Source organism: Taudactylus pleione, unplaced genomic scaffold (assembly GCF_031769625.1).
Source record: "Taudactylus pleione unplaced genomic scaffold, aTauple2 ptg000734l, whole genome shotgun sequence".
In the NCBI taxonomy this organism is placed as follows: domain Eukaryota; kingdom Metazoa; phylum Chordata; class Amphibia; order Anura; family Myobatrachidae; genus Taudactylus; species Taudactylus pleione.
The window spans coordinates 2,715,146-2,740,407 of record NW_028285136.1 but is presented as its reverse complement, the minus strand read 5'-3'; the positions used below and the strand labels follow the sequence as shown (position 1 = coordinate 2,740,407).

The following is a 25,262-nucleotide window of genomic DNA, read 5'->3' as shown; positions in this document are numbered from 1 at the left end:
ACTGTGACCATAAGACGTTTCACCACTGTGGGCTAACAGCTAGTCTGTTCCCCGCTGGCTTTCTAACATTCTGCGGCAGGCGGATGTACTGGCTTCTGACAGATTGAGCTTGTAGCGCACAGACACTAAGCACAGAGACGGCTCATTACCAGCCAGGTTTTCTTCCAGACGGAGTTTATTAAACCAGGCCGGTTGAGTGTATTCCCCACTGGCCTCCAGCTATTCTACAGCAGGCGGACATACTGACTAAGTAGTGCAAACCTGGAGCGCATGGGCAAGTAGCGCATAGACAGTATTTTGCTTACCAAACAGGTTCACTGCAAGACTGGGAAAGTAAACCAGGACGGGGTTTTCATTCTGGACTATAATACAAAATTAAACAGTGGGTGAAAGGGGAAGCAGTCGGGAAGCCGACGGACGAAATCCCGACTGTCTAATCCCGGCAAGGTACTAATGACAGGCGTCGAAATCCCGACACCTGTCAATAGACCTATGCCAGGAGCCCGACACCCCGCTTACCGATCGAAGGTAAGCCGGGCGCGGAGTGCAGCGGGGGGGGGAGTTAGGGGCTACTGGGGGGTCTTAGGGTTTGGCACCACCCCTGGAGTTTAGGGTGAGGCTAGGGGAAGGGGGGTTTAGGGTTAGGCACCCCTGGAGGATGGAGGAGAGGTTAGGCACTCCCCCCCGGAAGACAGAGTTAGGCTGCGGGGAAGGAGGGGTTAGGTTTAGGCACTTAGAATGGGGTTAGGGTTAGGCACCCCTAAGGAAGGGTCAGGGGGTAAAAAAAGGTCTATCAATGTGCTGCTGAAGCCAATTCATGGTTTTCTTCTTTGGTGTATGTGATATTATTATTAACCATATGTTTGTAGTATCTATTATGCTATTACATTTATTTTATATGGTATAGTTTGTAATTAAATATATGTTTTTAATTTATTTGAGTTCCGACTGATACTTATTTCTGCCATCTCTCAAGGAAATCAAATTCACTAATTAGCGCAGTGATAATATATAATTTTCTGTATTGAGGTTTTTCCCACATTAGTTGAGCAACCACAGCTCATTTAAAATCATTGCTGCTGTTTATGTATTTTGTTTTATAATTTTACTCAAATTAATTTTTATATATTTTTATATTTATTAGCGCTTCTAGTCATTAATAGTTTTTAATATGTATTATTGCAGGAGCGCTTGGAGTTGTATACTATGAGTGTATGTGTGTGTTGTGAGACAGTAGATTGCTGACACAAAAATAAAAATAGATTTTAAACCAAGCGTAATCCACTTTTATGTTTAGAAGCTCTTTCTTTGATGTTTTAAGGGAGCCGGGCGGTGGGGTTTGCAGGATGAAATATATACAGTGGACCCAGTGTGCTCGATGTTTGAAGAACTAGGTAGTGGCTAAATGACTGTCCCTACCCCTACCTTAGTCTCCTGGCAGTGGTCCATCTTCTATATCTCTCGGAGAGTCCGGACCTTTTTCCCCGCCGGTGTTGTAGCTGTCTCTGGAGACATCGGGAGTGATCCGTTACTTCACTTCCGGTCCAGCGAATTCAGGGCCTGATTCAGAGCCGCTTGTAAGCGGCCGCTCGTTCGCTCCGAGCGATGTTTGCACAGCTGCGCATGCGTATGGGTCGTAATGCGCATGCGCCAACCAGTCAGTGCGGTCGGAAAATGTGTGCTCGCAAAATAGCGAGTGCCTGCTAATTTGAGTGACAGGATGAGGTGTTTGTGGGTGGTAACAGGGGAAGGTGCTTGAAAACGGGGAGTGGTGATCCGAACGCAGGCGTGCCAAACGGTCAAAACGGGCGTTTTAAGGGTGTGCATAATTAACAAAGCAGTGTCATCGGCCATGTCACTTGGTTGTTTCTTAGCCTGAACTGTTCACATGATTGCGGTAGGAAAATCCAACCACAAGCACTGCGAGCAGTTCAGACGCCTTTCGATGTACTCGATTAATCTAATAAATAGCGGAGATGATGTATGATGCGAACGGCAAAGGGGCGTCTTTACAAAATAGCGAGCGCATGTTTCGTTCGCTCGCTCAGACATAGAGGCGTCAGACCGCAAAGAGCGAGCGCTCAATTTAAATAGCCGGCCCCTTTTTCTGAACGAGCGAGCGCAAATAGCGTCCGGCTCTGAATCAGGCCCTCAGTCTTTGTTGAATACGGGGAAGGCCATATCAGGCACTGAATAATAATTTACCGCATTTGTAATGGGCCCATTGAGCTTGATAATTAGGCCCTTTAAAGACGGTAAATCTAGTGTTTCAAAGCTCTTTAAAATTCAAAGAGAACACAGATCTGTGACACCATAACGGAAGGGGAAATGCAGATAGAAACGCGTAACATAGGCTACTGATAAACTACCTATTAGAAAACTGTAATTTGCCCATTTAAAGCCAGCGTGGAAAGTGGTGAGTTGCTGATGGTGTACTGATTGATTCTTCAGTAGTGCCGAGTCTAAGGTTAGTTAGATTTCTTCTTGACTTTACACACCTTTGACATTACATCTAATAATTCAAATCCTTCAAAATATAAGATTGCACTACAGCAATACGTGACCTCCTGCTGGTGCCATCTAAAGACAATATAAACCACAAGATGTATATATACTGTAAGGAAATGTGCAAGTTGTTAATATGCAATTATCTCTGCAGTGCACGCCTGGTTCGGCATGAAGCATCCAATTAGGGTGTATAACCTCTGAACCAATGGATAATGAAAAGGCGTTTATGTATGTATGTATGTATGTATTTATGGGCTCCTACGGTCTCCATTTCCCTTAAGCTGTGTTCTACAAGCAGCACAGCAAGTAGGGTTCTTAGTACCGTATGACAAAAGTGCCGGTAGTACACACGGGCAATCAAAGTGAACAGCAGGTATGGAGGACGCGGCATTTATTTTGACTGGTCTTTGATTTTATTGTGCAGTGAATGAGATGCCGTTTATAAACAGCATTTGTTGTCTACAAAATCAGTTATCTGTAAAAAAAAAAACGTAGGAAATGAACAAAATTCATTTTGTACAATCAAAATCAAAAATAGTTTTGTTAACTGAACGTACTGTATACAGTTTGGCGATGGACCACAAAATCCGTCTTGGAACACAAAATTGTAGCAAAAAACTCAATATCATCACACGAATGTGATACAATATAATTACACGATAATTTTATGGAACAAAGAAATAATTTTATTGTTTTTAACCACAACAATCAATTCTGTCACGTTGATGTAATGTGAAATCCTGTAACTGAACATATCTTTTTGTAGCCACCAAAATCGGGCATATGAAATACAGTACTTGTAACGCAACATTCCTTTTGTAATATAAACTTCTGAATTGTTGGTTCAGCCATTGAACAGGTGACACACGTGAAATGCACGCCTGCTAAAGGGCAGCAGTTTTTTTTATGCAGGGTGTGCATAAAAGGAATATATCCGTCATATAATGCTAAACTCTGATTGCACTTTTAGGGGTCTATTGAGCTTTTTTTAATAAAATTATGTAGAAACTGCAGTTTTTGCATCATTTTACGGTTTGTTGCTATATACTGATAGCTTAATACAGGAGACTTCACAGAAATCTCCTGCAGAATGCTAATTAGCGCTGGCGACTATGGACCTCTTTCAGAGCCGGACGCTATTTGCGCTCGCTCGTTCAGAAAAAAGGGGTGGCTATTCAAATGAACCGTTCGCTCTTTGCGGTCTGTTCACGCCTCTAGGTCTGAACGAGCGAACAAAACATGCGGTCGTTTTTAGGAAAACTACGCCCCCTGGCCGCGCGCATCCGACGTCATGTCCGCTATTTATTAGATTAATCGAGTACATTGACCAGCGTATGAACTGCTCGCTATTCTTGTGGTTGGTTTTTCCTACCGCAATCTTGCGAGCAGTTCTGACTATAAAATAACCCAGTGACGTGGTCAATGACGCTGCTGTATTAATTATGCACACCCATAAAACGCCCGTTTTGACCTTTAAGCACGCCTGCGTTCGGATCTCCACTCCCCGTTTTCAAGCACCTTCCCCTGTTACCACCCACATACGCCTCCTCCTGTCACTCAAAATAGCAGGCATTCGCTATTTAGCGAACAAACGATTGACTGGTGCGCGCATGCGTATTACGATCCGTACGCATGCGCAGTTGTGCAAACATCGCTCGGAACGAACGAGCAGCCGCTTACGAGCGGCTCTGAATCAGGCCCCATGATCTAACCCAGGGGTTCCCAACCACGGTCCTCAAGACACACAAACAGCCCAGGTCTTAAGGATAGCCATACTGTAGCACAAGTGACTTAATTAGTACCTCAGTTATTTTGATTTAACCATCTGTGCTTAAACATGGATATCACTAAAACCAGGACTGTTGGTGTGCCTTGAGGGTCGAGGTTGGGAATCACTGATCTAACCCTTATGACCCTGTTAGTGTACACCATCTTCAGATGGTGTAAACCGCTACATGCAGGAGAGGGATATTCCAATCCCACAGTCGGCAGCGGAAACTGACACTGTGCTCATGCACAGTGTCAGATTCCCCCCCGGAGGAGTCTGTCACAAATGTGAAAGTCTCCTCTAAAGTGCCGGGGAAGTAACTCCTCTTTTTCTCGGTTAGGAGCTGTCCTGTTGGTCTAGTGCCCGGTACACACTAGACGATATGTAGTCCGATTTTGCCGACATGTCAGCAAAATTGTCGAGTGTGTACACTCGATGTCATGGACGATGCGTGCTCCCACGCATCGTCAGCGACATCGTCCGTCGGACCTGCATGCAGGTCCAAAGGGCGGAATTGTCAGCGGGGGCCGTCTGCCGATTGCAGCATGTCCCCCGCCATCGCGATGTTGCTCCCGACATACAGTGTGCATACACACTTGCCGATGCCGGGACCCCCGCCGGGTACCGTCGCACGACATGTCAGCTCGGTACACATCGTTAAATGTGTACCCAGCTGTACAGTGGAAACGGTTGGAAAGATGGCGTGCAAACTGGCTCTCACTGCACATCCATTTAAGAGATGGGACAGATCTTAGCAGGTTATTATTATATAGATGCTTCCATTGCATGAGATTTATTGGGTGACTGGAGCTTCTGGGTCAGTCTTTACGTAGGCCATTAGGTTTCACAAAGCATTTCTGATAAATGCCTCCTGGATGATCCCCATCTTACCTCTGTCTCTGGTTGGTGCTAATGAATGAAGAAACAAAAAATCACTGTCACTAAGTTAAGGGACCCATATATCTGCGATTGATTACCGCAATTCGCCGTTCTGCCGGCGGCTGGCTCGGAGAGATTTAACATGTTGGATTTCCCCGACTCGCCAATTTTAACCAAAAAACGGTTGGGATCAGTGAGTTGGGGAATTACGACGACAGATCGCTAATCATCGATGGTGGTATTGATCGGCGGATCGGGAATGGCGCTGGGGAATTGCAGGGCTGATGTATGCCCCGCATAACAGCCATATTACAGTTGCTGACAGCTAGTCTGAACAAGGACCCCCACCCCCCACCTGGGTCAGTGATGTAATTACCTGAGTTCCGACACCTACTGAGCATGTCAGAGGCCGGACAGACTTAGGGGTCTATTTGCTAAGCTTTTAATGGAGATAAAGTACAAGCCAATCAGCTCCTAACTGTCATGTCACAGGCTGTGTTTGAAACATGACAGTTAGGATCTGGTTGGCTGGTACTTTATCTCCATCCAAGGCTTAGTAAATAGACCCCATAGCAGTTATTATATTGATTAGGTTGTGTACCCTTCAGCACTAACACATACGACTGGAAGGAGATGTAGGGGAATGTGGTACACACATAAAAGGAAGACCAGACTCCTGAGAGTGACAGAGGTAATCATCCTATTATAAAACATTAATCTTCACACAGTATAGAGGGACTATGAATAGAGAACCTGTAAAGGAAAATCCAGGGGTAAGTGTAAGGTCACCAGATGCGGTATAGTCTCTGCAGGCGGTGTACACACACGCAGACATTGCGGAGCCTTTACCCATCCTGTAGGTACAAGGATGGGCTGTGACGGACGCGCTGTCCTGTGCATCCTAAGCGCGCTGCCAGTGTCTCCCCCGTAGGCAGCAAAATATAATGCTAATGTGATTGGAAATTGAAAGGTGATGTAAAACTGCAAGTGATTAATAATAGTATGTGCTGCTGGCAGTATCTGCGGAGAACATTATCCCCAGCAGATGTGATACCTCTGTAGCTGTATAGGGAGAGACAAGGGAGCCTGGCGGGCTGCCCAGGGATCTCACCCCCCCCCCGTCAGCACTCAAACACACAGCAGCCTGAAGCAGACATCCCTCCGGTTGTAGCAGCAATCCCCCCCTTAATGAAATTAGCAGTGTTGGCGCATGTATAGCGTGTAAATCAGCAGCATTGTACATGCTGGCCAGTGCCCTGGAAGATTTCACGCTTTATCAGGGATTCGCTGGTTTCAGCAGCTCTTCTTATGAGGCTTGGGGGCCCAGTTATCATTGTATATTTGCGGCTTAATCCCCGAAAACGCCCGTTTCCCCCAGATGTATGAAGGGGGGCTGCGATGCTGCAAATGTATCTGCCCCAGGGTTTCCTTTCTGCAACATTTCATGTACAACAACTACAGTACCGTACGTCCATCCACTGACAAAACTCCTCATTTTCTCCTTGGCTGCCCCTCACTGCGCTCCTTGTCTTGGATCCACATGGGCATTAGGCCGGGTACACGCTTGTATGAACGGCGGTCTTGCCGATGGCCTGGGCGAGTTACCTTCGCCCCGGACCATGCATGATTGCCAGTACACACTAGAAGATTTAATGAACGACGGAACGATGTGTCATTCCGTTCTTGATTAATATGCACTGCACCGCATGAGATTTTGTGTGGGCCAATCGCACAATATCGCATGCGGCCTGCGGGAGTGCTCAATCGGGCATACAATGCACGATATGCTCGGTTTGTCGTTCCAATATGGCAAATGGGCCGATTATTGTACGAGTGTGTACCCGCCCTTAGGCTGGTGTAAGATGTTATGGTGAAGAGTTCCTGTATGCCCTTGCCATAGTCCCCAACCTATCACTAGCATTCCACCTCTCACCAGAGTCCCCCCTCTCACCATAGTCCCCATCCTGTCACTAGCATTCCGCCTCTCACCAGCATGTCGCCTCTCACCATAGTCCCCATCCTATCACTAGCATTCCGCCTCTCACCAGCATGTCGCCTCTCACCATAGTCCCCATCCTATCACTAGCATTCCGCCTCTCACCAGCATGTCACCTCTCACCATAGTCCCCATCCTATCACTAGCATTCCGCCTCTCACCAGCATGTCGCCTCTCACCAGAGTCCCCCCTCTCACCAGCATGTCGCCTCTCACTATAGTCCCCATCCTATCACTAGCATTCCACCTCCTACCAGAGTTCCCATCCTCTCACCAGCATTCCGTTTCTCACGGAGCCCTCCTTCTCACCATAGGCCCCATCCTCTTACCAGCATTCTCCCTCTCTCACCAGCATGACGCCTCTCACCATAGGCCCCATCCTCTCACCAGCATTCTCCCTCTCTCACCAGCATGACGCCTCTCACCATAGTGACTTTCCTATCACTAGCATTCTGCCTCTCACCAGAGTCCCCATCCTCTCACCAGCATTCCCTCTCACCAGAGTCTCCCCCCCTCTCACCAGCATTCCCTCTCACCAGGGTCTCCCCCCCTCTCACCAGCATGCCACCTCTCACCATAGTCCCCATCCTCTCACCAGCATTCTCCCTCTCTCACCAGCATGACTCCTCTCACCATAGTCCCTTTCCTATCACCAGCATTCCGCCTCTCACCAGTCTCCATCCTCTCTCACCAGCATTCCACCTCTCACCAGAGTCTCCCCCCCCCTCTCACCAGCATGCCACCTCTCACCATAGGCCCATCCTCTCACCAGCATTCTCCCTCTCTCACCAGCATGACGCCTCTCACCATAGTGACTTTCCTATCACTAGCATTCTGCCTCTCACCAGAGTCCCCATCCTCTCACCAGCATTCCCTCTCACCAGAGTCTCCCCCCCTCTCACCAGCATGCCACCTCTCACCATAGGCCCCATCCTCTCACCAGCATTCTCCCTCTCTCACCAGCATGACGCCTCTCACCATAGTCCCTTTCCTATCACCAGCATTCCGCCTCTCACCAGAGTCTCCATCCTCTCTCACCAGCATTCCGCCTCTCACCAGAGTCTCCCCCCCCCTCTCACCAGCATGCCACCTCTCACCGTAGGCCCCATCCTCTTGCCAGCATTCTCCCCCTCTCACCAGCATGACGCCTCTCACCATAGTCTCTTTCCTATCACCAGCATTCCGCCTCTCACCAGAGTCCCCATCCTCTCACCAGCATTCCATCTCACCAGAGCCTCCCCCCTCTCACCAGCATGATGCTGCCTCTCACCATAGTCCCCATCCTCTCACCAGCACCCCGCCTCTCACCAGAGTCCCCATTTCTTTCACCGGCATTCCCCCCTCTCACCAGAGTCCCCTTCTTCCCTTCACCAGCATCCCCCCACTGCCTATCTCAGCAACAGATTCCACAAATTTCTATAAACATGGGGCGGATTCTGCATCACCTACCCAGTGATGTCACAGTAACTGAAATGACCGCAGGCTCAGGTGTTGTGGACACTGTCCTGAATATGTTGGAGAACGGTGTCTGTAGTGGAGGAAGGAGTAATACCTTATATCAGAGCTACAGTGGAACGTCGGGGTCACGCCGAAGAGTGAATCTGTTGTTCATATCTGAAATTTTGATTGGTGGTTTAGTGATCCCTTAATGTTATGTATGTCCATGGTCTCAGGAACTGACGGTTCTTTCCTATGTTTATTTGTGGTTCTTCCCATTACATCCAATCAATGATAATTTTAAAGCTTTTGCCAATTTACCTTGCTTTATAGACCGTGTCACACACACATACTGTAGCATCACATTGACGCTTGTGGGTCAGAATTCCATCTCGTTTTAATATAAATGGAGCAGCTCTCCTGCAAGAGTCTTTGCAATATTAACATACACTGTGGTTCTGATCCATAAGTTACAGATTCTTGTCAGTTCTCAGATGAATGTCTTCTGTACAGCTAAATACATTGTCACAGTATAACACAATTAGTGTCTTTTCAATAACACGCATTAGTTTTTCGTTCAGTATGAAAAGTTGTCACTGGATGGAATCAATGCGGAGTCCCCACAACCAATATTAGCGCTGAGCAAAAACCGATTTCACATACTGCCAAGGCGTTACTGCCATCCTGCATCCTATCACTGTATGTCTGGCAGTAATATGCACCCTGCGTCCTATCACTGTATGTCTGGCAGTAATACGCACCCTGCGTCCTATCACTGTATGTCTGGCAGTAATATGCACCCTGCATCCTATCACTGTATGTCTGGCAGTAATACGCACCCTGCGTCCTATCACTGTATGTCTGGCTGTAATACGCACCCTGCATCCTATCACTGTATGTCTGGCAGTAATACGCACCCTGCGTCCTATCACTGTATGTCTGGCAGTAATACGCACCCTGCGTCCTATCACTGTATATCTGGCAGTAATACGCACTCTGCCTCCTATCACTATATGTCTGGCAGTAATACGCACCCTGCGTCCTATCACTGTATGTCTGGCAGTAATGCGCACCCTGCCTCCTATCACTGTATGTCTGGCAGTAATACGCACCCTGCGTCCTATCACTGTATGTCTGGCAGTAATGCGCACCCTTCGTCCTATCACTGTATGTCTGGCAGTAATACGCACCCTGCGTCCTATCACTGTATATCTGGCAGTAATACGCACTCTGCCTCCTATCACAGGACGCAGGGTGCGTATTACTGCCAGACATACAGTGATAGGACGCAGGGTGCGTATTACTGCCAGACATACAGTGATAGGACGCAGGGTGCGTATTACTGCCAGACATACAATCACTGTATGTCTGGCAGTAATACGCACCCTGCGTCCTATCACTATATGTCTGGCAGTAATACGCACCCTGCGTCCTATCACTGTATATCTGGCAGTAATACGCACTCTGCCTCCTATCACTGTATGTCTGGCAGTAATACGCACCCTGCGTCCTATCACTGTATGTCTGGCAGTAATGCGCACCCTGCCTCCTATCACTGTATGTCTGGCAGTAATACGCACCCTGCGTCCTATCACTGTATGTCTGGCAGTAATACGCACCCTTCGTCCTATCACTGTATGTCTGGCAGTAATACGCACCCTGCGTCCTATCACTGTATGTCTGGCAGTAATACGCACCCTGCGTCCTATCACTGTATGTCTGGCAGTAATGCGCACCCTGCCTCCTATCACTGTATGTCTGGCAGTAATACGCACCCTGCGTCCTATCACTGTATGTCTGGCAGTAATACGCACCCTTCGTCCTATCACTGTATGTCTGGCAGTAATACGCACCCTGCGTCCTATCACTGTATGTCTGGCAGTAATACGCACCCTGCGTCCTATCACTGTATGTCTGGCAGTAATACGCACCCTGCGTCCTATCACTGTATGTCTGGCAGTAATACGCACCCTGCGTCCTATCACTGTATGTCTGGCAGTAATACGCACCCTGCGTCCTATCACTGTATGTCTGGCAGTAATACGCACCCTGCGTCCTATCAGTGTATATCTGGCAGTAATACGCACCCTGCGTCCTATCACTGTATGTCTGGCTGTAATACGCACCCTGCATCCTATCACTGTATGTCTGGCAGTAATACGCACCCTGCGTCCTATCACTGTATGTCTGGCAGTAATACGCACTCTTTTGCGTCATTTTTTTGCCGAAAATACTCCTAAGTAGCAATGCCAGGCAAATAGGACACGACGCACCTGCAGACTGCGCTGATTAATTTGATAAGCGACACTTGTATATCTTTGTGCGACTGAGGACCTCATTCAGAGCCGGTCGCAGAGAGCGTGCGGTCGGTCTGAATGAGGGGAGAACGTCTTGAATTTTCAAGACGTTCTCCTTTGCGGTGGTAAGGCTGTGGGTTAACACCCACAGCCTTACGACCGCCTAATGTGATGGTCGCGATGGTCAAGACCATCGGGGCTTACAACGAGACCCTAGGGTAGGGTCTCCCTTGTCGTAAGCCCCGGAGAGCTTTCGGCTCTGTCTGAGCCGGAAGCTCTCCACTGACATCACTAGTGATATCAGTGGGGCCGCCCCCAAACGGTAGGCGTTCCCATGGGAACGCCTCCGTTTGGGCTGCCACCCCCCCGGCCCGCCTTCCAAACGGGGCGAGCTGTCAATCAACATCGACATCTCGCCCCCTTTGGACCGAGACCCGCTACGACCGGCGCTGTTGGTCGTAGCGGATCTAACGCATGCGCACAACGGCGCCGTCGCTGTCGAGTGCATGCTCTGTGGGGGGCCATCGACCCGGTCCGAGCGCATCGGCGCTAACGACCGGGTCTGAATGACCCCCTGAGTCTCTGAGTCTGTATAGGAAGTGCTACAATGTAGGGGCCGCAGCTTTTTTCATTCCAACTTCCATTATAAGTATTGCGTATCAAATTAATCAGCACAGTCTGCTGGTCCGTCCTAGTCACCTCACAGTGCGACTTAGAAGCATTTTCGGCAAAAAAAAAAAGACGTCCAACTCTAGAAGAGTAGCATCTTCTGTATCCGTACACATCCACTTTAACGCCAAAAGTAGGCAAGTATGCTGCAGATGGCCACACACCACTGTCTCACAACTTTTTCCCCCAGCCACTCCATCTGCTCCTCCCTAGGAACTCCCGATATTCCATGGTGGCAACAGTAATTCAGGTCTCATGAAGAACTATAGTTCTCACAACAGTGGTGAATTTCTCCTTCGGCACACAAGGGGGCGCCACTTGCTGGGGGCCGGGACTCAAACACGTGTTTTATTACTGTCAGTCCAACCAGTAACTACAGAACATTTCCACTGTGCTCTAACGTTTGCCATCCTGAGTGGCATGTGGGCAGGAAGGACATATGCAGACTGCCTCTGCAAGCTGTCCTACTCAGTAACAGTCATCGCCCATGCCTTGTTTAATCGATATATTAAACTGGTAATTGCCAAATGAGAGCTCATAACCAAACAATGAAATTGTGGAGGTGATCAAGTCCCCATGCGAGATGCGGGAAGCTGGCCATTCATTATATATAACATGTCATATATAACTATCATTTAGTGTGTAAATAGAGAATCTTCAGAATGTAAAATTAATTGTTCCCTAAAAATCCCAGCATGCTATGAATATACAATGCTACCTGCGAGTGACCACTGGTTCCCCCTCCGCTATGTGACCCTAGTAAAGGCTTCCCCTTTCTCCTCTGATTGTATTACAGACATTGTAATCTAATAGTTTGTTTTAGACCAAACCGCCGTCAATACGCGGAATATCGGAAAAAATTCCTCGTCGCGATTCAGATGATGGTGAATTTATGTTTCGGTCATTAATAGTTTTTTGGGCCTGACAGTATGTTTGAATTTGATAGGTGACTATGACATCATGGAGCTGAATTTGTCCCTTTCTTCTGTCTATATTGAGGTTTTCATTCACACTCTTTGTTTTGCTTGAGAGAGAACCTCTGGGATCCAAAATGTATATTGCTATAAATACGCACCCGTATACTACAGTGCAGTTGTTGATCACATATTGGTCATTGCCATAAACTTTCTATCGTCGGATGATAGATGTGCCCCCATAAACTTAAACTATACTTAGCTAAAATCACCACACAAGACCAAATACAGGTTGAGTCTCCCATATCCAAATATTCCGAAATACGGAATATTTTCAGCATGACTGAGATAATGAAACCTTTGATTTTTGATGGTTTAATGTACATAAACTTTGTCTAAGGCACAAATTATTAAAAAGATTGTATAAAATAACCTTCAGGCTGTGTGTATAAGGTGTATATGAAACATAAATGAATTTCATGTATGTACACAAACTTTTTTTGATGCACAAAATTATAAAAAATATTGTCTAAAATGACCTGCAGGCTGTGTGTATAAGGTGTATATAACACATAAATGCATTCTGTGTGTATATTTGGGTCCCATTTCCAAGACATTTCATTATAATATGCAATTATTCCAAAATACGGAATATTCCGATATCCAAAATACCCCTGGTCCCAAGCATTTTGGATATGGGAGACTCAACCTGTATACTGTATGCCGTTCAAAATAAATGGTCACCTTCCTATTGTTACAGTGGTAGGTATGGTGGCAGAAAGAACGGCAAACAACCAGCGTCCAGTCGTCTTCGGGCAACAGGATGTCACTCACAACTCACGAGGGCCAACTATCCCAATATCACGGGCAATTGTGACTTGCAAGGGCCAACTCTCCCTTTCTAAGCAAGTGATGCGGTATCCGACACCCATGCCAATGCGCTATTCATGCCCGCTCGGTGCGAGAGGTGCCGCTGACCCCAGTAGGGTGAAATCAGCCTAACCAGTGCATTGAAGGGGCGCGCACCGCTCATGCTGCCGCAAGATGGACGCTTTAATATTGACGGTCTTTCCTTGCTATGAAATAATGCCGACACGAGACACAATTGGGGAGAACCAATGTAAATTCCCCAGAACTTCTCCTTCACACGCCCCCTAAACCCCTCAGCCTATCATTGCTGCCGACCCACTGTCCAATCCAAACACAAACAAACCCCTAACTTTATTAACCCTATCTATCCCTGACTAGAAGTTTGTGTGTTGTCAGTTCCAGCCAAACCTCCGTTATCTTTTGTTGGAACGACATTGAGGTGCTGTGGATATCGCTACTGGTGTCAATGGACTCGCTGATTTGGGTGGTAAAATTAAATTTATCTATTTTGTATTTTGCATGGTGAGTGCTCATTTATGCAACTTTTATTGTTGAAGTCACATCCCTGGATCAGGCTGTGGGACTTTTTTTTTTTTTTTATGTAGCACCCCAAAATACTATAGTTTGTTATGTGACTGCTGGCTATTTTGGATTATATATATATATTCCGCCTATTCATTTCTTTATTAGTGTAGATGGATAAATAGGTATGTGTGTGTTTGTATATATATTGCACCCATGCACACGCAGACCTATATGGGTTAGTCGCCAGAAAGTGGTGGTGGTTGGTTGTTGCCCCTTGAGAAGACCGTCTTAGATAAAGTATATTTGTGTAGTGGGAATCTTGTGGGCTCAGGAAGGGATATACATAGGAAAGATGAAGGTCTGCAGCCCCCAGCAGACAGGGCTTGTGACAATACTCAATGAGCTTCTCTTACAATTCGTTAATCCGTTCCCATTAAGTGGGATATGTGTTACAGCTGATCGATTCCCACATGGCGTTAATGAATTTGGAATTAATACCACCTTAATCCTCTCTGGCTTCATTGTAAAGGAGAGGCCGAAAATCCCTGGTGGGCTGCTGAACTCAGAGCTTTGCATGATCAGAGAAACAGCCCCCCCAGGACCAGCCCACGGGTATTTTATTTTCACCTCCACAGTCTCTAGGTTAGAGGTTTCCAGGTAACATATCCTGCAGACAGCGTCTCTGAGATCTGGTGGCCGCTTGGCGAATTTAAATCGCACCTGTCGTGGAGGGGGTCAGCCATTATGTGGGCAGGGTCCATGGTCCTGAGAATGCAGCAGGTCAGTGCACTAGGAGCCAAAGAATATGTATTGTATAAAGAGAACGTTTATATTCTATTCAGTGCAAAATAAACACAACAGTCACCAGAATTGTGACACAATGTACGATGCCACCTAAAGAAATGTGTGTGACATTGGGGGAGATACTCAGTCCGGCTGTGCATGTACCTCAGGTTATACATGATCACCCCAGTGTGCCTCATTACCAGATGGAATGGGGAGTATAGCTGGGAGCCAAGTGTACGCTGTATACTGTTACCAGGGGTTACAGTGATCGTACCAGTGACTACAAATACACATCTTACTACATCCTATATCCTACAGATGGATGCTGTATAGGTCGTGCATATATGGGGTCCTGTACTGGGTGCTGGGATGCATTATGGGGTCCGGTACAGGGTGACTGGATGCATTATGGGGTCCCGTACACGGTGACCGGATGCATTATGGGGTCCCGTACAGGGTTGCCGGATGCATTATGGGGTCCTGTACAGGGTGATCGGATGCATTATGGGGTCCCGTACAGGGTGCTGGGATGCATTATGGGGTCCCGTTCAGGGTTGCCGGATGCATTATGGGGTCCTGTACAAAGTAACTGGATGCATTATGGGGTCCGGTACAGGGTGACTGGATGCATTATGGGGTCCCGTACAGGGTTGCCGGATGCATTATGGGGTCCCGTACAGGGTGACCGGATGCATTATGGGGTCCCGTACAGGGTGCTGGGATGCATTATGGGGTCCCGTTCAGGGTGCTGGGATGCATTATGGGGTCCCGTTCAGGGTTGCCAGATGCATTATGGGGTCCCGTTCAGGGTTGCCAGATGCATTATGGGGTCCCGTATAGGGTGACCGGACACATTATGGGGGTCCCATATAGGGTGACCGGACGCATTATGGGGGTCCCGTATAGGGTGACCGGACGCATTATGGGGGTCCCGTATAGGGTGACCGGACGCATTATGGGGGTCCCGTATAAGGTGACTGGATGCATTACAGGGGGGGGGGATCCCATACAGGATGACTGGGTGCACGATGACCGGTCGCATTATGGGGTCACTTTGTTGCTGGGAGGGTGCGTGTGAGCTTGCCCTTTGCTTGTCAGCCTCTAAAGACCCTGCAGTATGCTATCTTATGTTATATGATAAGCATGCAGGTATTTTCACTAGATCCCATACAAATGGTCGTGTAATTTGTAGTACCTTATGGGAGCATAGGGCCACTATTTAGTTGCCTCTATATATTCTCCCAATTATGTACAGACCCCATGCCCAACCCCCCCCCCTTCCCTGTAATCACAGACATTAGAATGTGATTACTGTTCTATCCTATGTGGGTGATTACAGCAGGGTACGGAGGGGGTCGCATGAACCTGTGTGACGCTGGGAATTAGCTGGATGGAGAAGAGCGCCTGTCTCACGTTGGATCCCAGGAAGCCCTTCATTCCAGATGGAACTTTTCCTTTGTACACTTTATTATCTGACTTGAGCCGCCCTATTTAATGTATTGAAATGATCTCCTCTGAAGAGGCTTTAAGTTCCATTTACTTAAATAGCGGTAGAACAGTTTCCCTGCCTGGGAAGCGGATTCACGGCTTACTGAGTAGGAACCAGCGTTCCTTCAATTTTCCTTCCTCTAATTCACTTCTCTCGCCACTTTGGAAAACATGCGGTGCTTGGAGAGCAGGGGAGCTAATCCTGGCAGGCAGAAGAAAAGGTTATTACCCTTTCTAAAAAAAATAAATAAAATTGTGCTGTGCAGTCGGAAAGTCACAGACACGCTTCAATATATGTTATTGAGTGGAACCTGCCCAGCTAAGGACCAAGCCCTTAAGCTGTGTGTAAAGTGCACTAACTAGGTGTCCTGGTGCTCAGTGAAGGTTGTGTATAAGACGTGCGCCATGTCTGTACGCTGCGGTATAAACATGTTTCCAGCTGTCACTCTAACAGCTTCACAGGGTTCAGCGTGATCAATATAGAACGCAGAGAAGAGACCTGTACTGTACGATCGGAGTATGATGGACCGCGGTGACTGATGTCTACGGTATCCTATATACAGTATATTCATGTAGCAGTGTGACCCCCCCCCCCCCCCCAGTTGTCAGGTTACCACGGGTTACAGCACGGTCCTTGCTTTGTTTTGCAATCTGCATCTTATGCACAACTGACTGGTTTGTTGTTTGTGACATCCGTAATGTGGAAATGTAATGTCTCTATCTGATCTCTCTCCTCTGCAGGTGCACGGTGGATAACCGAGTCACGCGGGTGGCCTGGCTGAACCGCAGCACCATCTTATACACCGGCAACGACAAGTGGTCCATAGACAACCGCGTGATCCTTCTGGCCAACACCAAGAGCCAGTACAGCATCGAGATCCAGAATGTGGACATTTATGACGAGGGACCCTACACCTGCTCCGTGCAGACAGACCATCACCCCAAAACCTCCCGCGTACACCTCATTGTACAAGGTAAGCACTTGTGTGCCTAGGAGAACATCCCGGCCTATTCTGTCTGTATTCTGCACAATGTCATGTCCGGGGAATTGCCTTATTGCTGTGTGTGTGGGATGGGTCATCTCGTTTAATTGCAGAGACAAAAAAACGGTTTTAAACTTAAATAATGGTAATATTGAAGCTTGTCTCTGAATGATGGTACATTCCTATGAATCCTTCTAGATGAGCCCCAATACTCTTTGGAGAAATCAGGAGAGAATAAAGGCAGATAAACACCTTAGGGACAAATTCAATTGGAGGCGAAAAGTTTTTTTCGCCCGTTTTCAAAGTAGCTCCATATTCAACTCCCCGGAGTTTTCGTCTAGGCGGAAACTCCACGGCAAAAACAGGCGAATAAGGCAGGAGACAAGAAGTGCAAAATACATATTTTGGGGTACAAATGTGGGGACTTGGGACCTGATTCAGACCCTCTCACTCTGAGCGATTTTCGTCCATCTGCGCATGCGTATAATTCGCAGTGCGCATGCGCAAGCCATTCGCTGCCATCAGATTTTGGTTGCACGTAAGCCACTATCAGGTCACTACTTTGAGCGCCGTTTGTGGGAGGTAACGGGAAGGTGCTTGTGAACAGGGGAGTGGATGTGCGAACGCAGGTGTGTCTGGTCGCCAAAATACCGTTTAAAGGGCGTGAATAATTAGCAAAGTAGCAACATTGTACACTTCACCTGCATGTATTTCAGCCAGCGCTGATCGCTGTGTTTGCGGCGGGGTAAGGCTACCTCTGCGAGCAGCTCCGATGGCTCACGATGGTCCCGATTAATCCTTCATTTCCCGGAGGTGACGTGTGTTGCGAGTGGCAAGGGGGCATCTTTAGACATTTGCGAGCGAATTTTGCCGTAGCTCGGCAAAACATAGTGGGCGTCCTTACGCGACGCAGCGCAAGCGCTTAATTTAAATATCCGGCCCCTTTTTGCCAGCGAGCGATCGCATCTTGCGAGCGGGTCTGAATGAGCTCCTTGGTTCAGAACCCTTTGGACAAAAAATTTTAAAAAGTGTTGGAAAATGGGGAAAAAAGTAGGGGGTCAGGTATTTGGGGGGCTATATGGATGAGACAGGTGTTTTTAGATTGCAGGAAGCAGCAGCCGGTGTATTTTTGAGATTTTTTAAATCTTCACTTTAACGACAATCAAAATATACTAGCACCCATTTACATGTACCCCAAATGTAACTGCGGTATTTATTTTTCAGAAAAAAACATTGCTTTATATCATTTTTCCACACTTATGCAAATATGCATATAACAGCTCTTTGCCTCTAAATACTTTTATTAGGGCTACTAGTACTATTCTATATTGATTCCCAGGGTCACTGAAGCTTCTTATGGGGTACAGACTGATTTCCCCCCAAAAAAGACATCCTTTTCGCTTTGTTAAACATTCGCCTATCTGCGTTTTCGCCTGTTTTACAGTCGAATAGGGCGAAAAGCGGGGACGCACACGGATAAAACATCGCGTCAAAACAGGCGAATTTGGCGAACTTATTCCGCTTTTCGCCAGATTGCACTTTTTGCGGCTAATTGAACAAACTAATTGAAAAATAATGAGAGAAAACCTGTACAAAATCCTATAAGCTAATATGGATGTTGAGTGGTATATAGCGTCTGATTCATTACGGATGGCAACAGCGTACACAGATCGGCCGATGGTGCGTACTGTGCATGCACCGCAGTGCGTGTGCGTGAGTTAGCATTGCAATCGCACTGCGATCATGCACTTACATAGAAAGCCATGGCAGAGTGAGTGACAGGTAGTCAGTGTTTGGGGGCGGTGACGTGGGAGTGGTCAGAGAAACTCAGGCGTGCATAAATTAGCCATTACGACGGCATACGCAGTTTGAGTGCTCACTGCGTACAACAAGGTTAGCAATTTCTGAGTAAGGTCAGAGCTGCTGTAATTCTGCGTAAGAGGCCGATGTTACCGACGTATACGCAGGACTGCAAGGTATTACGGATGTGAGTTAGCGACATCCTGGAGCTGATTAGAAGCAGTCCAGCATATCCTTCCTACGCGTTCTGTCTTTAACTTCAGGTTTCTTCAGGGGAAAGGAAGCCAGAAACTCATAGACTTAACTCCTTAATGTGTGCAGTGTATTCCTATCCAGTTACCTACACTGTATTAATGATATCTGTTATTCGCTTCTCATTTATACATTTTAGAGCTTCACCCTCACATTGATCATACTGCTTCCCGTTATGTAATATTATTTGTGGCCTACATGCGAGGGTGCCTTGCTACTGATGTATGTAGATTTATTACAGGGTAAACACCCCAGAAATACCCCAATTGGAGGAATGTACTAGAATATGGCCATGGAGTACACACAATCGGCCCAGGAAGGACACACGTGTACCACTGGCATTCAGGAAGAGGTGTTAGTCGCAGACAGAGGACAGTTATGTAACCACTTTATAGGTCAGTGGTGAGGCTTCAGCCTATTTCAGCCCCTATGCAAGAAAAAAATATATATACACAAATGCAAAAACTGTAATAATATAGAAATAAACCACACAGTGTGGGCCAGATATATCTGTAGGGTTTGCTTTTATTTTGCTGGTAAATTCCATGAATCTGAGATCTTGTAATATACAGTATCCGCACTCTCATGGATTTTGTACTGTGGATTAGAAGGATATTAAGTCACCTTGGAGTTTCATGACCTATAAAACATTACTTGGCCTGCAGCGGTGTCCTTTATATAAGCAGAGGAAATATATACCGCTGTAGTCTCCAGTAATATGACATTCTAGGTGTTCTGATAATATTAGTCTGTCATACACTGTATTCTGCCTGTGCCAGCGGACATCTGGGCGTCCTGAATACTGGCACTGTGTGTGCTGTGCTAATAAGGTACATCTGTCATTTACACTGGGGCTTATTCACACACTGCGTATATTCGATCAGACCCACACAGCAGACTGTGTCATTATTATATGTGGCTCCTTATTATTTATATATACAGTATTTATGCTTATTATATAAGTAAATATATGTAGTGTACGACACCAGCAGATCCACATTTGCGGAAAATTAAAAGATTATGGGGCCTATTCATCAACACTAAAATAACGGTTTTATTTATCCTTAATTACCATTATTTTAGTATTCATGAAGACACTTAACACAGGAGATATCACTGATATCTCCTGGTGAAGTCCGTCTGCGTTAAATTCCATACTCCCCATACATTAGTACATTAGTATGGGGATGTAGAAATTAGGCTATTCATCAAATTCCGAAAATTATGTATTTTTGGAATTTGATGGTGTTACTATACGCCACTCTCAGGTGGCGTATAGCGGGTGACACTTACCTGCTTTTAGCTGGGCAGGTCCTCCGCCGGCTCCCTCCGTCGCTCCTGGTCCCTTTCCCATTCTCCGACTGTGTGTTCTCCCTGCTGCAATGCTGCCGCCGGGTAGCGTCTCCTCTGTGTTTCCCTGTGACACTTGTAAGTGTTTCTTCAATTAGCTGCTCTGACAAGTGCCACCGGGGACCGGAGGGGAGACGCTTCCCGGCAGAAACCGCAGCATTGCGGCGGGGAGAACAAAGTTTTAGTAAAGTTACAAAAAAATCTACAACCCCCTCCGCCTGGCCGTCCTGTCCCCTTGTAGCCGCTCCAGACCGGGTGGTCAGGGTCTGCGGCTGCAGCGTTTGACAGCCGATCAGGTTGCCAGGGGGGGGGGGGCGCATAAGATTTTTTTTATATTCAATTATCGCAGATGTAATCTGCGCCGCTTATGTGAACGTAACTGTGCATGCGCAGCACTGATTACAGCTGCGATAAGCTGGGAAAAGTATCTATTTCCCGAAAAGTTGTCATCGCAAAAGTGACAGCTCATCGGAATAGATAGTTATGGGGAGGAGGAATGATGAATTCCTCCGGTAATTAGGTAGAACTCCATGCCAGTTCTAAACCTAATTGCCTCCAATGATATTTAGGTATTAATGAAAAGGCCCCTATGTCACGACCAAAAATGTGTTAAACGTTTTCTAATGAAATCTCATTTATTGGAAGACAGAAAATACAGAGGAAGTTAATGAAAACAGTCTCGATATCGGAGCTGTAATGTCATGGGATTGGGAGAGGGATCAGACGGGATGGGTAAGCAAGTTGGGGGATTTCTACTTGTAGAAAGAATGGAGTCGAGATATAATCTATACTAATATTATAAGAACGTTATGTCTGTCTGTCTGTTCCAAGTTAAGGTACATACACACACAAGGATTTTTTGAACGATTATCGATAACAATATAATTTATCGTTCAATCGTTGAAAAAATCGTTCACTTTCTGAGTTAAAACAATGAACAATTGTCATTCGTGCGCGTTCACGTTTGTAGTTCAGTCAGACTGACCAACTGAACGATGTTCAGTAAGGGAATATGCAAAAATCGTTTGTAGTTAAAAAAAAATCGTTCATTACACTTTAAAAAATCTGACAGATAATCTGACAGAAAATCATTCATAAAATCGTTTGTGTGTGTGTGTGTGTGTATGCAGCTTAAGTGCAAAAACTACTGAACCAATTTTAATGAAAACTGCATCATTGTGTAGTGGAGACTTCTAGAAATAATCTGCACATCTTCATCCATCAAGTTAAAGCTGAGCGATAACAAAAACAAAATGTATTAACATCATCAATGCAAGAGAAAGGTGTGGTACCATGTGCGCACCCGGTACTACTCACACTGGTACACCCTCACACCTACACTACTCCCACCTATACTACTCACACTGGTACACCCTCACACCTCCCCTACTCCCATCTGTACTACTCACACTGGTACACCCTCACACCTCCCCTACTCCCACCTATGCTACTCACACTGGTACACCCTCACACCTACCCTACTCCCATCTGTACTACTCACACTGGTACACCCTCACACCTACCCTGCTCCCACCTATGCTACTCACACTGGTACACCCTCACACCTACACTACTCCCACCTATGCTACTCACACTGGTACACCCTCACACCTACCCTACTCCCACCTATACTACTCACACTAATACACCCTCACACCTCCCATACTCCCACCAATACCACTCACACTGGTACACCCTCACACCTCCCCTACTCCCACCTATACTACCCACACTAATACACCTTCACTACTCCCACCTATACTACTCACACTGGTACACCCTCACACCTACACTACTCCTACCTATACTACCCACACTAATACACCTTCACTACTCCCACCTATACTACTCACACTGGTACACCTTTACACCTACACTACTCCTACCTATACTACCCACACTAATACACCTTCACTACTCCCACCAATACCACTCACACTGGTACACCCTCACACCTCCCCTACTCCCACCTATACTACCCACACTAATACACCTTCACTACTCCCACCTATACTACTCACACTGGTACACCCTCACACCTCCCCTACTCCCACCTATACTACCCACACTAATACACCTTCACTACTCCCACCTATACTACTCACACTGGTACACCCTCACACCTACACTACTCCCACCTATACTACCCACACTAATACGCCCTCACACCTCCCCTACTCCCACCAATACCACTCACACTGGTACACCCTCACACCTCCCCTACTCCCACCAATACCACTCACACTGGTACACCCTCACACCTCCCCTACTCCCACCTATACTACCCACACTAATACACCTTCACTACTCCCACCTATACTACTCACACTGGTACACCCTCACACCTACACTACTCCTACCTATAATACTCACACTGGTACACCCTCACACCTACCCTGCTCCCACCTATGCTACTCACACTGGTACACCCTCACACCTACACTACTCCTACCTATAATACTCACACTGGTACACCCTCACACCTCCCCTACTCCCACCTATACTACTCACAATGGTACACCCTCACACCTCCCCTACTCCCACCAATACCACTCACACTGGTACACCCTCACACCTCCCCTACTCCTACCTATACTACTCACACTGGTACACCCTCACACCTACCCTACTCCCACCTATACCACTCACACTGGTACACCCTCACACCTACACTACTCCCACCTATGCTACTCACACTGGTACACCCTCACACCTACCCTACTCCCACCTATACTACTCACACTAATACACCCTCACACCTCCCCTACTCCCACCAATACCACTCACACTGGTACACCCTCACACCTACCCTGCTCCCACCTATGCTACTCACACTGGTACACCTTCACACCTACACTACTCCCACCTATACTACTCACACTGGTACACCATCACACCTACCCTACTCCCACCTATACTACTCACACTGGTACACCCTCACACCTACCCTATTCCCACCTATACTACTCACACTGGTACACCCTCACACCTACCCTACTCCCACCTATACCACTCACACTGGTACACCCTCACACCTACACTACTCCCACCTATGCTACTCACACTGGTACACCCTCACACCTACCCTACTCCCACCTATACTACTCACACTAATACACCCTCACACCTCCCCTACTCCCACCAATACCACTCACACTGGTACACCCTCACACCTCCCCTACTCCCACCTATACTACCCACACTAATACACCTTCACTACTCCCACCTATACTACTCACACTGGTACACCCTCACACCTACACTACTCCTACCTATAATACTCACACTGGTACACCTTCACACCTCCCCTACTCCCACCTATGCTACTCACACTGGTACACCCTCACATCTACACTACTCCTACCTATACTACCCACACTAATACGCCCTCACACCTCCCCTACTCCCACCAATACCACTCACACTGGTACACCCTCACACCTCCCCTACTCCCACCTATACTACCCACACTAATACACCTTCACTACTCCCACCTATACTACTCACACTGGTACACCCTCACACCTCCCCTACTCCCACCTATGCTACTCACACTGGTACACCCTCACACCTACACTACTCCCACCTATACTACCCACACTAATACGCCCTCACACCTCCCCTACTCCCACCAATACCACTCACACTGGTACACCCTCACACCTCCCCTACTCCCACCTATGCTACTCACACTGGTACACCCTCACACCTACACTACTCCTACCTATAATACTCACACTGGTACACCCTCACACCTCCCCTACTCCCACCTATACTACTCACAATGGTACACCCTCACACCTCCCCTACTCCTACCTATACTACTCACACTGGTACACCCTCACACCTACCCTACTCCCACCTATACTGCTCACACTGGTACACCCTCACACCTACCCTACTCCCACCTATACTGCTCACACTGGTACACCCTCACACCTACCCTACTCCCACCTATACTGCTCACACTGGTACACCCTCACAGCTACCCTACTCCCACCTATGCTACTCACACTGGTACACCCTCACACCTACACTACTCCCACCTATACTACCAACACTAATACACCCTCACACCTACCCTACTCCCACCTATGCTACTCACACTAATACACCCTCACACCTACACTACTCCTACCTATACTACTCACACTGTTACACCCTCACACCTCCCCTACTCCCACCTATACTACTCACACTGGTACACCCTCACACCTACCCTACTCCCACCTATGCTACTCACACTGGTACACCCTCACACCTACACTACTCACACTGGTACACCCTCACACCTACACTACTCCCACCTATGCTACTCACACTGGTACACCCTCACACCTACCCTACTCCTACCTATACTACTCACACTGGTACACCCTCACACCTACCCTACTCCCACCTATACTACTCACACTGGTACATCCTCACACCTACCCTACTCCCACCTATACTGCTCACACTGGTACACCCTCACACCTACACTACTCCTACCTATACTACTCACACTGGTACACCCTCACACCTACACTACTCCCACCTATACTACTCACACTGTTACACCCTCACACCTCCCCTACTCCCACCTATACTACTCACACTGGTACACCCTCACACCTACCCTACTCCCACCTATGCTACTCACACTGGTACACCCTCACACCTACACTACTCACACTGGTACACCCTCACACCTACACTACTCCCACCTATGCTACTCACACTGGTACACCCTCACACCTAC

The 25,262-nt window shown here is 47.3% G+C and overlaps 1 protein-coding gene across 4 annotated transcripts in view; it reads left to right on the top strand.

Annotated features, from left to right (window-relative positions):
* LOC148477220 (opioid-binding protein/cell adhesion molecule homolog) overlaps nt 1-25,262 on the top strand; it is a 735,935-nt gene that overhangs the window by 645,389 nt on the left and 65,284 nt on the right. For all 4 annotated transcript variants that reach the window (XM_088457022.1, XM_088457023.1, XM_088457025.1 and 1 more), the window contains exon 3: nt 16,878-17,110. In XM_088457022.1, coding sequence (XP_088313148.1) covers nt 16,878-17,110 — 233 coding nt within the window. The remainder of the gene's footprint in view (nt 1-16,877; nt 17,111-25,262) is intronic.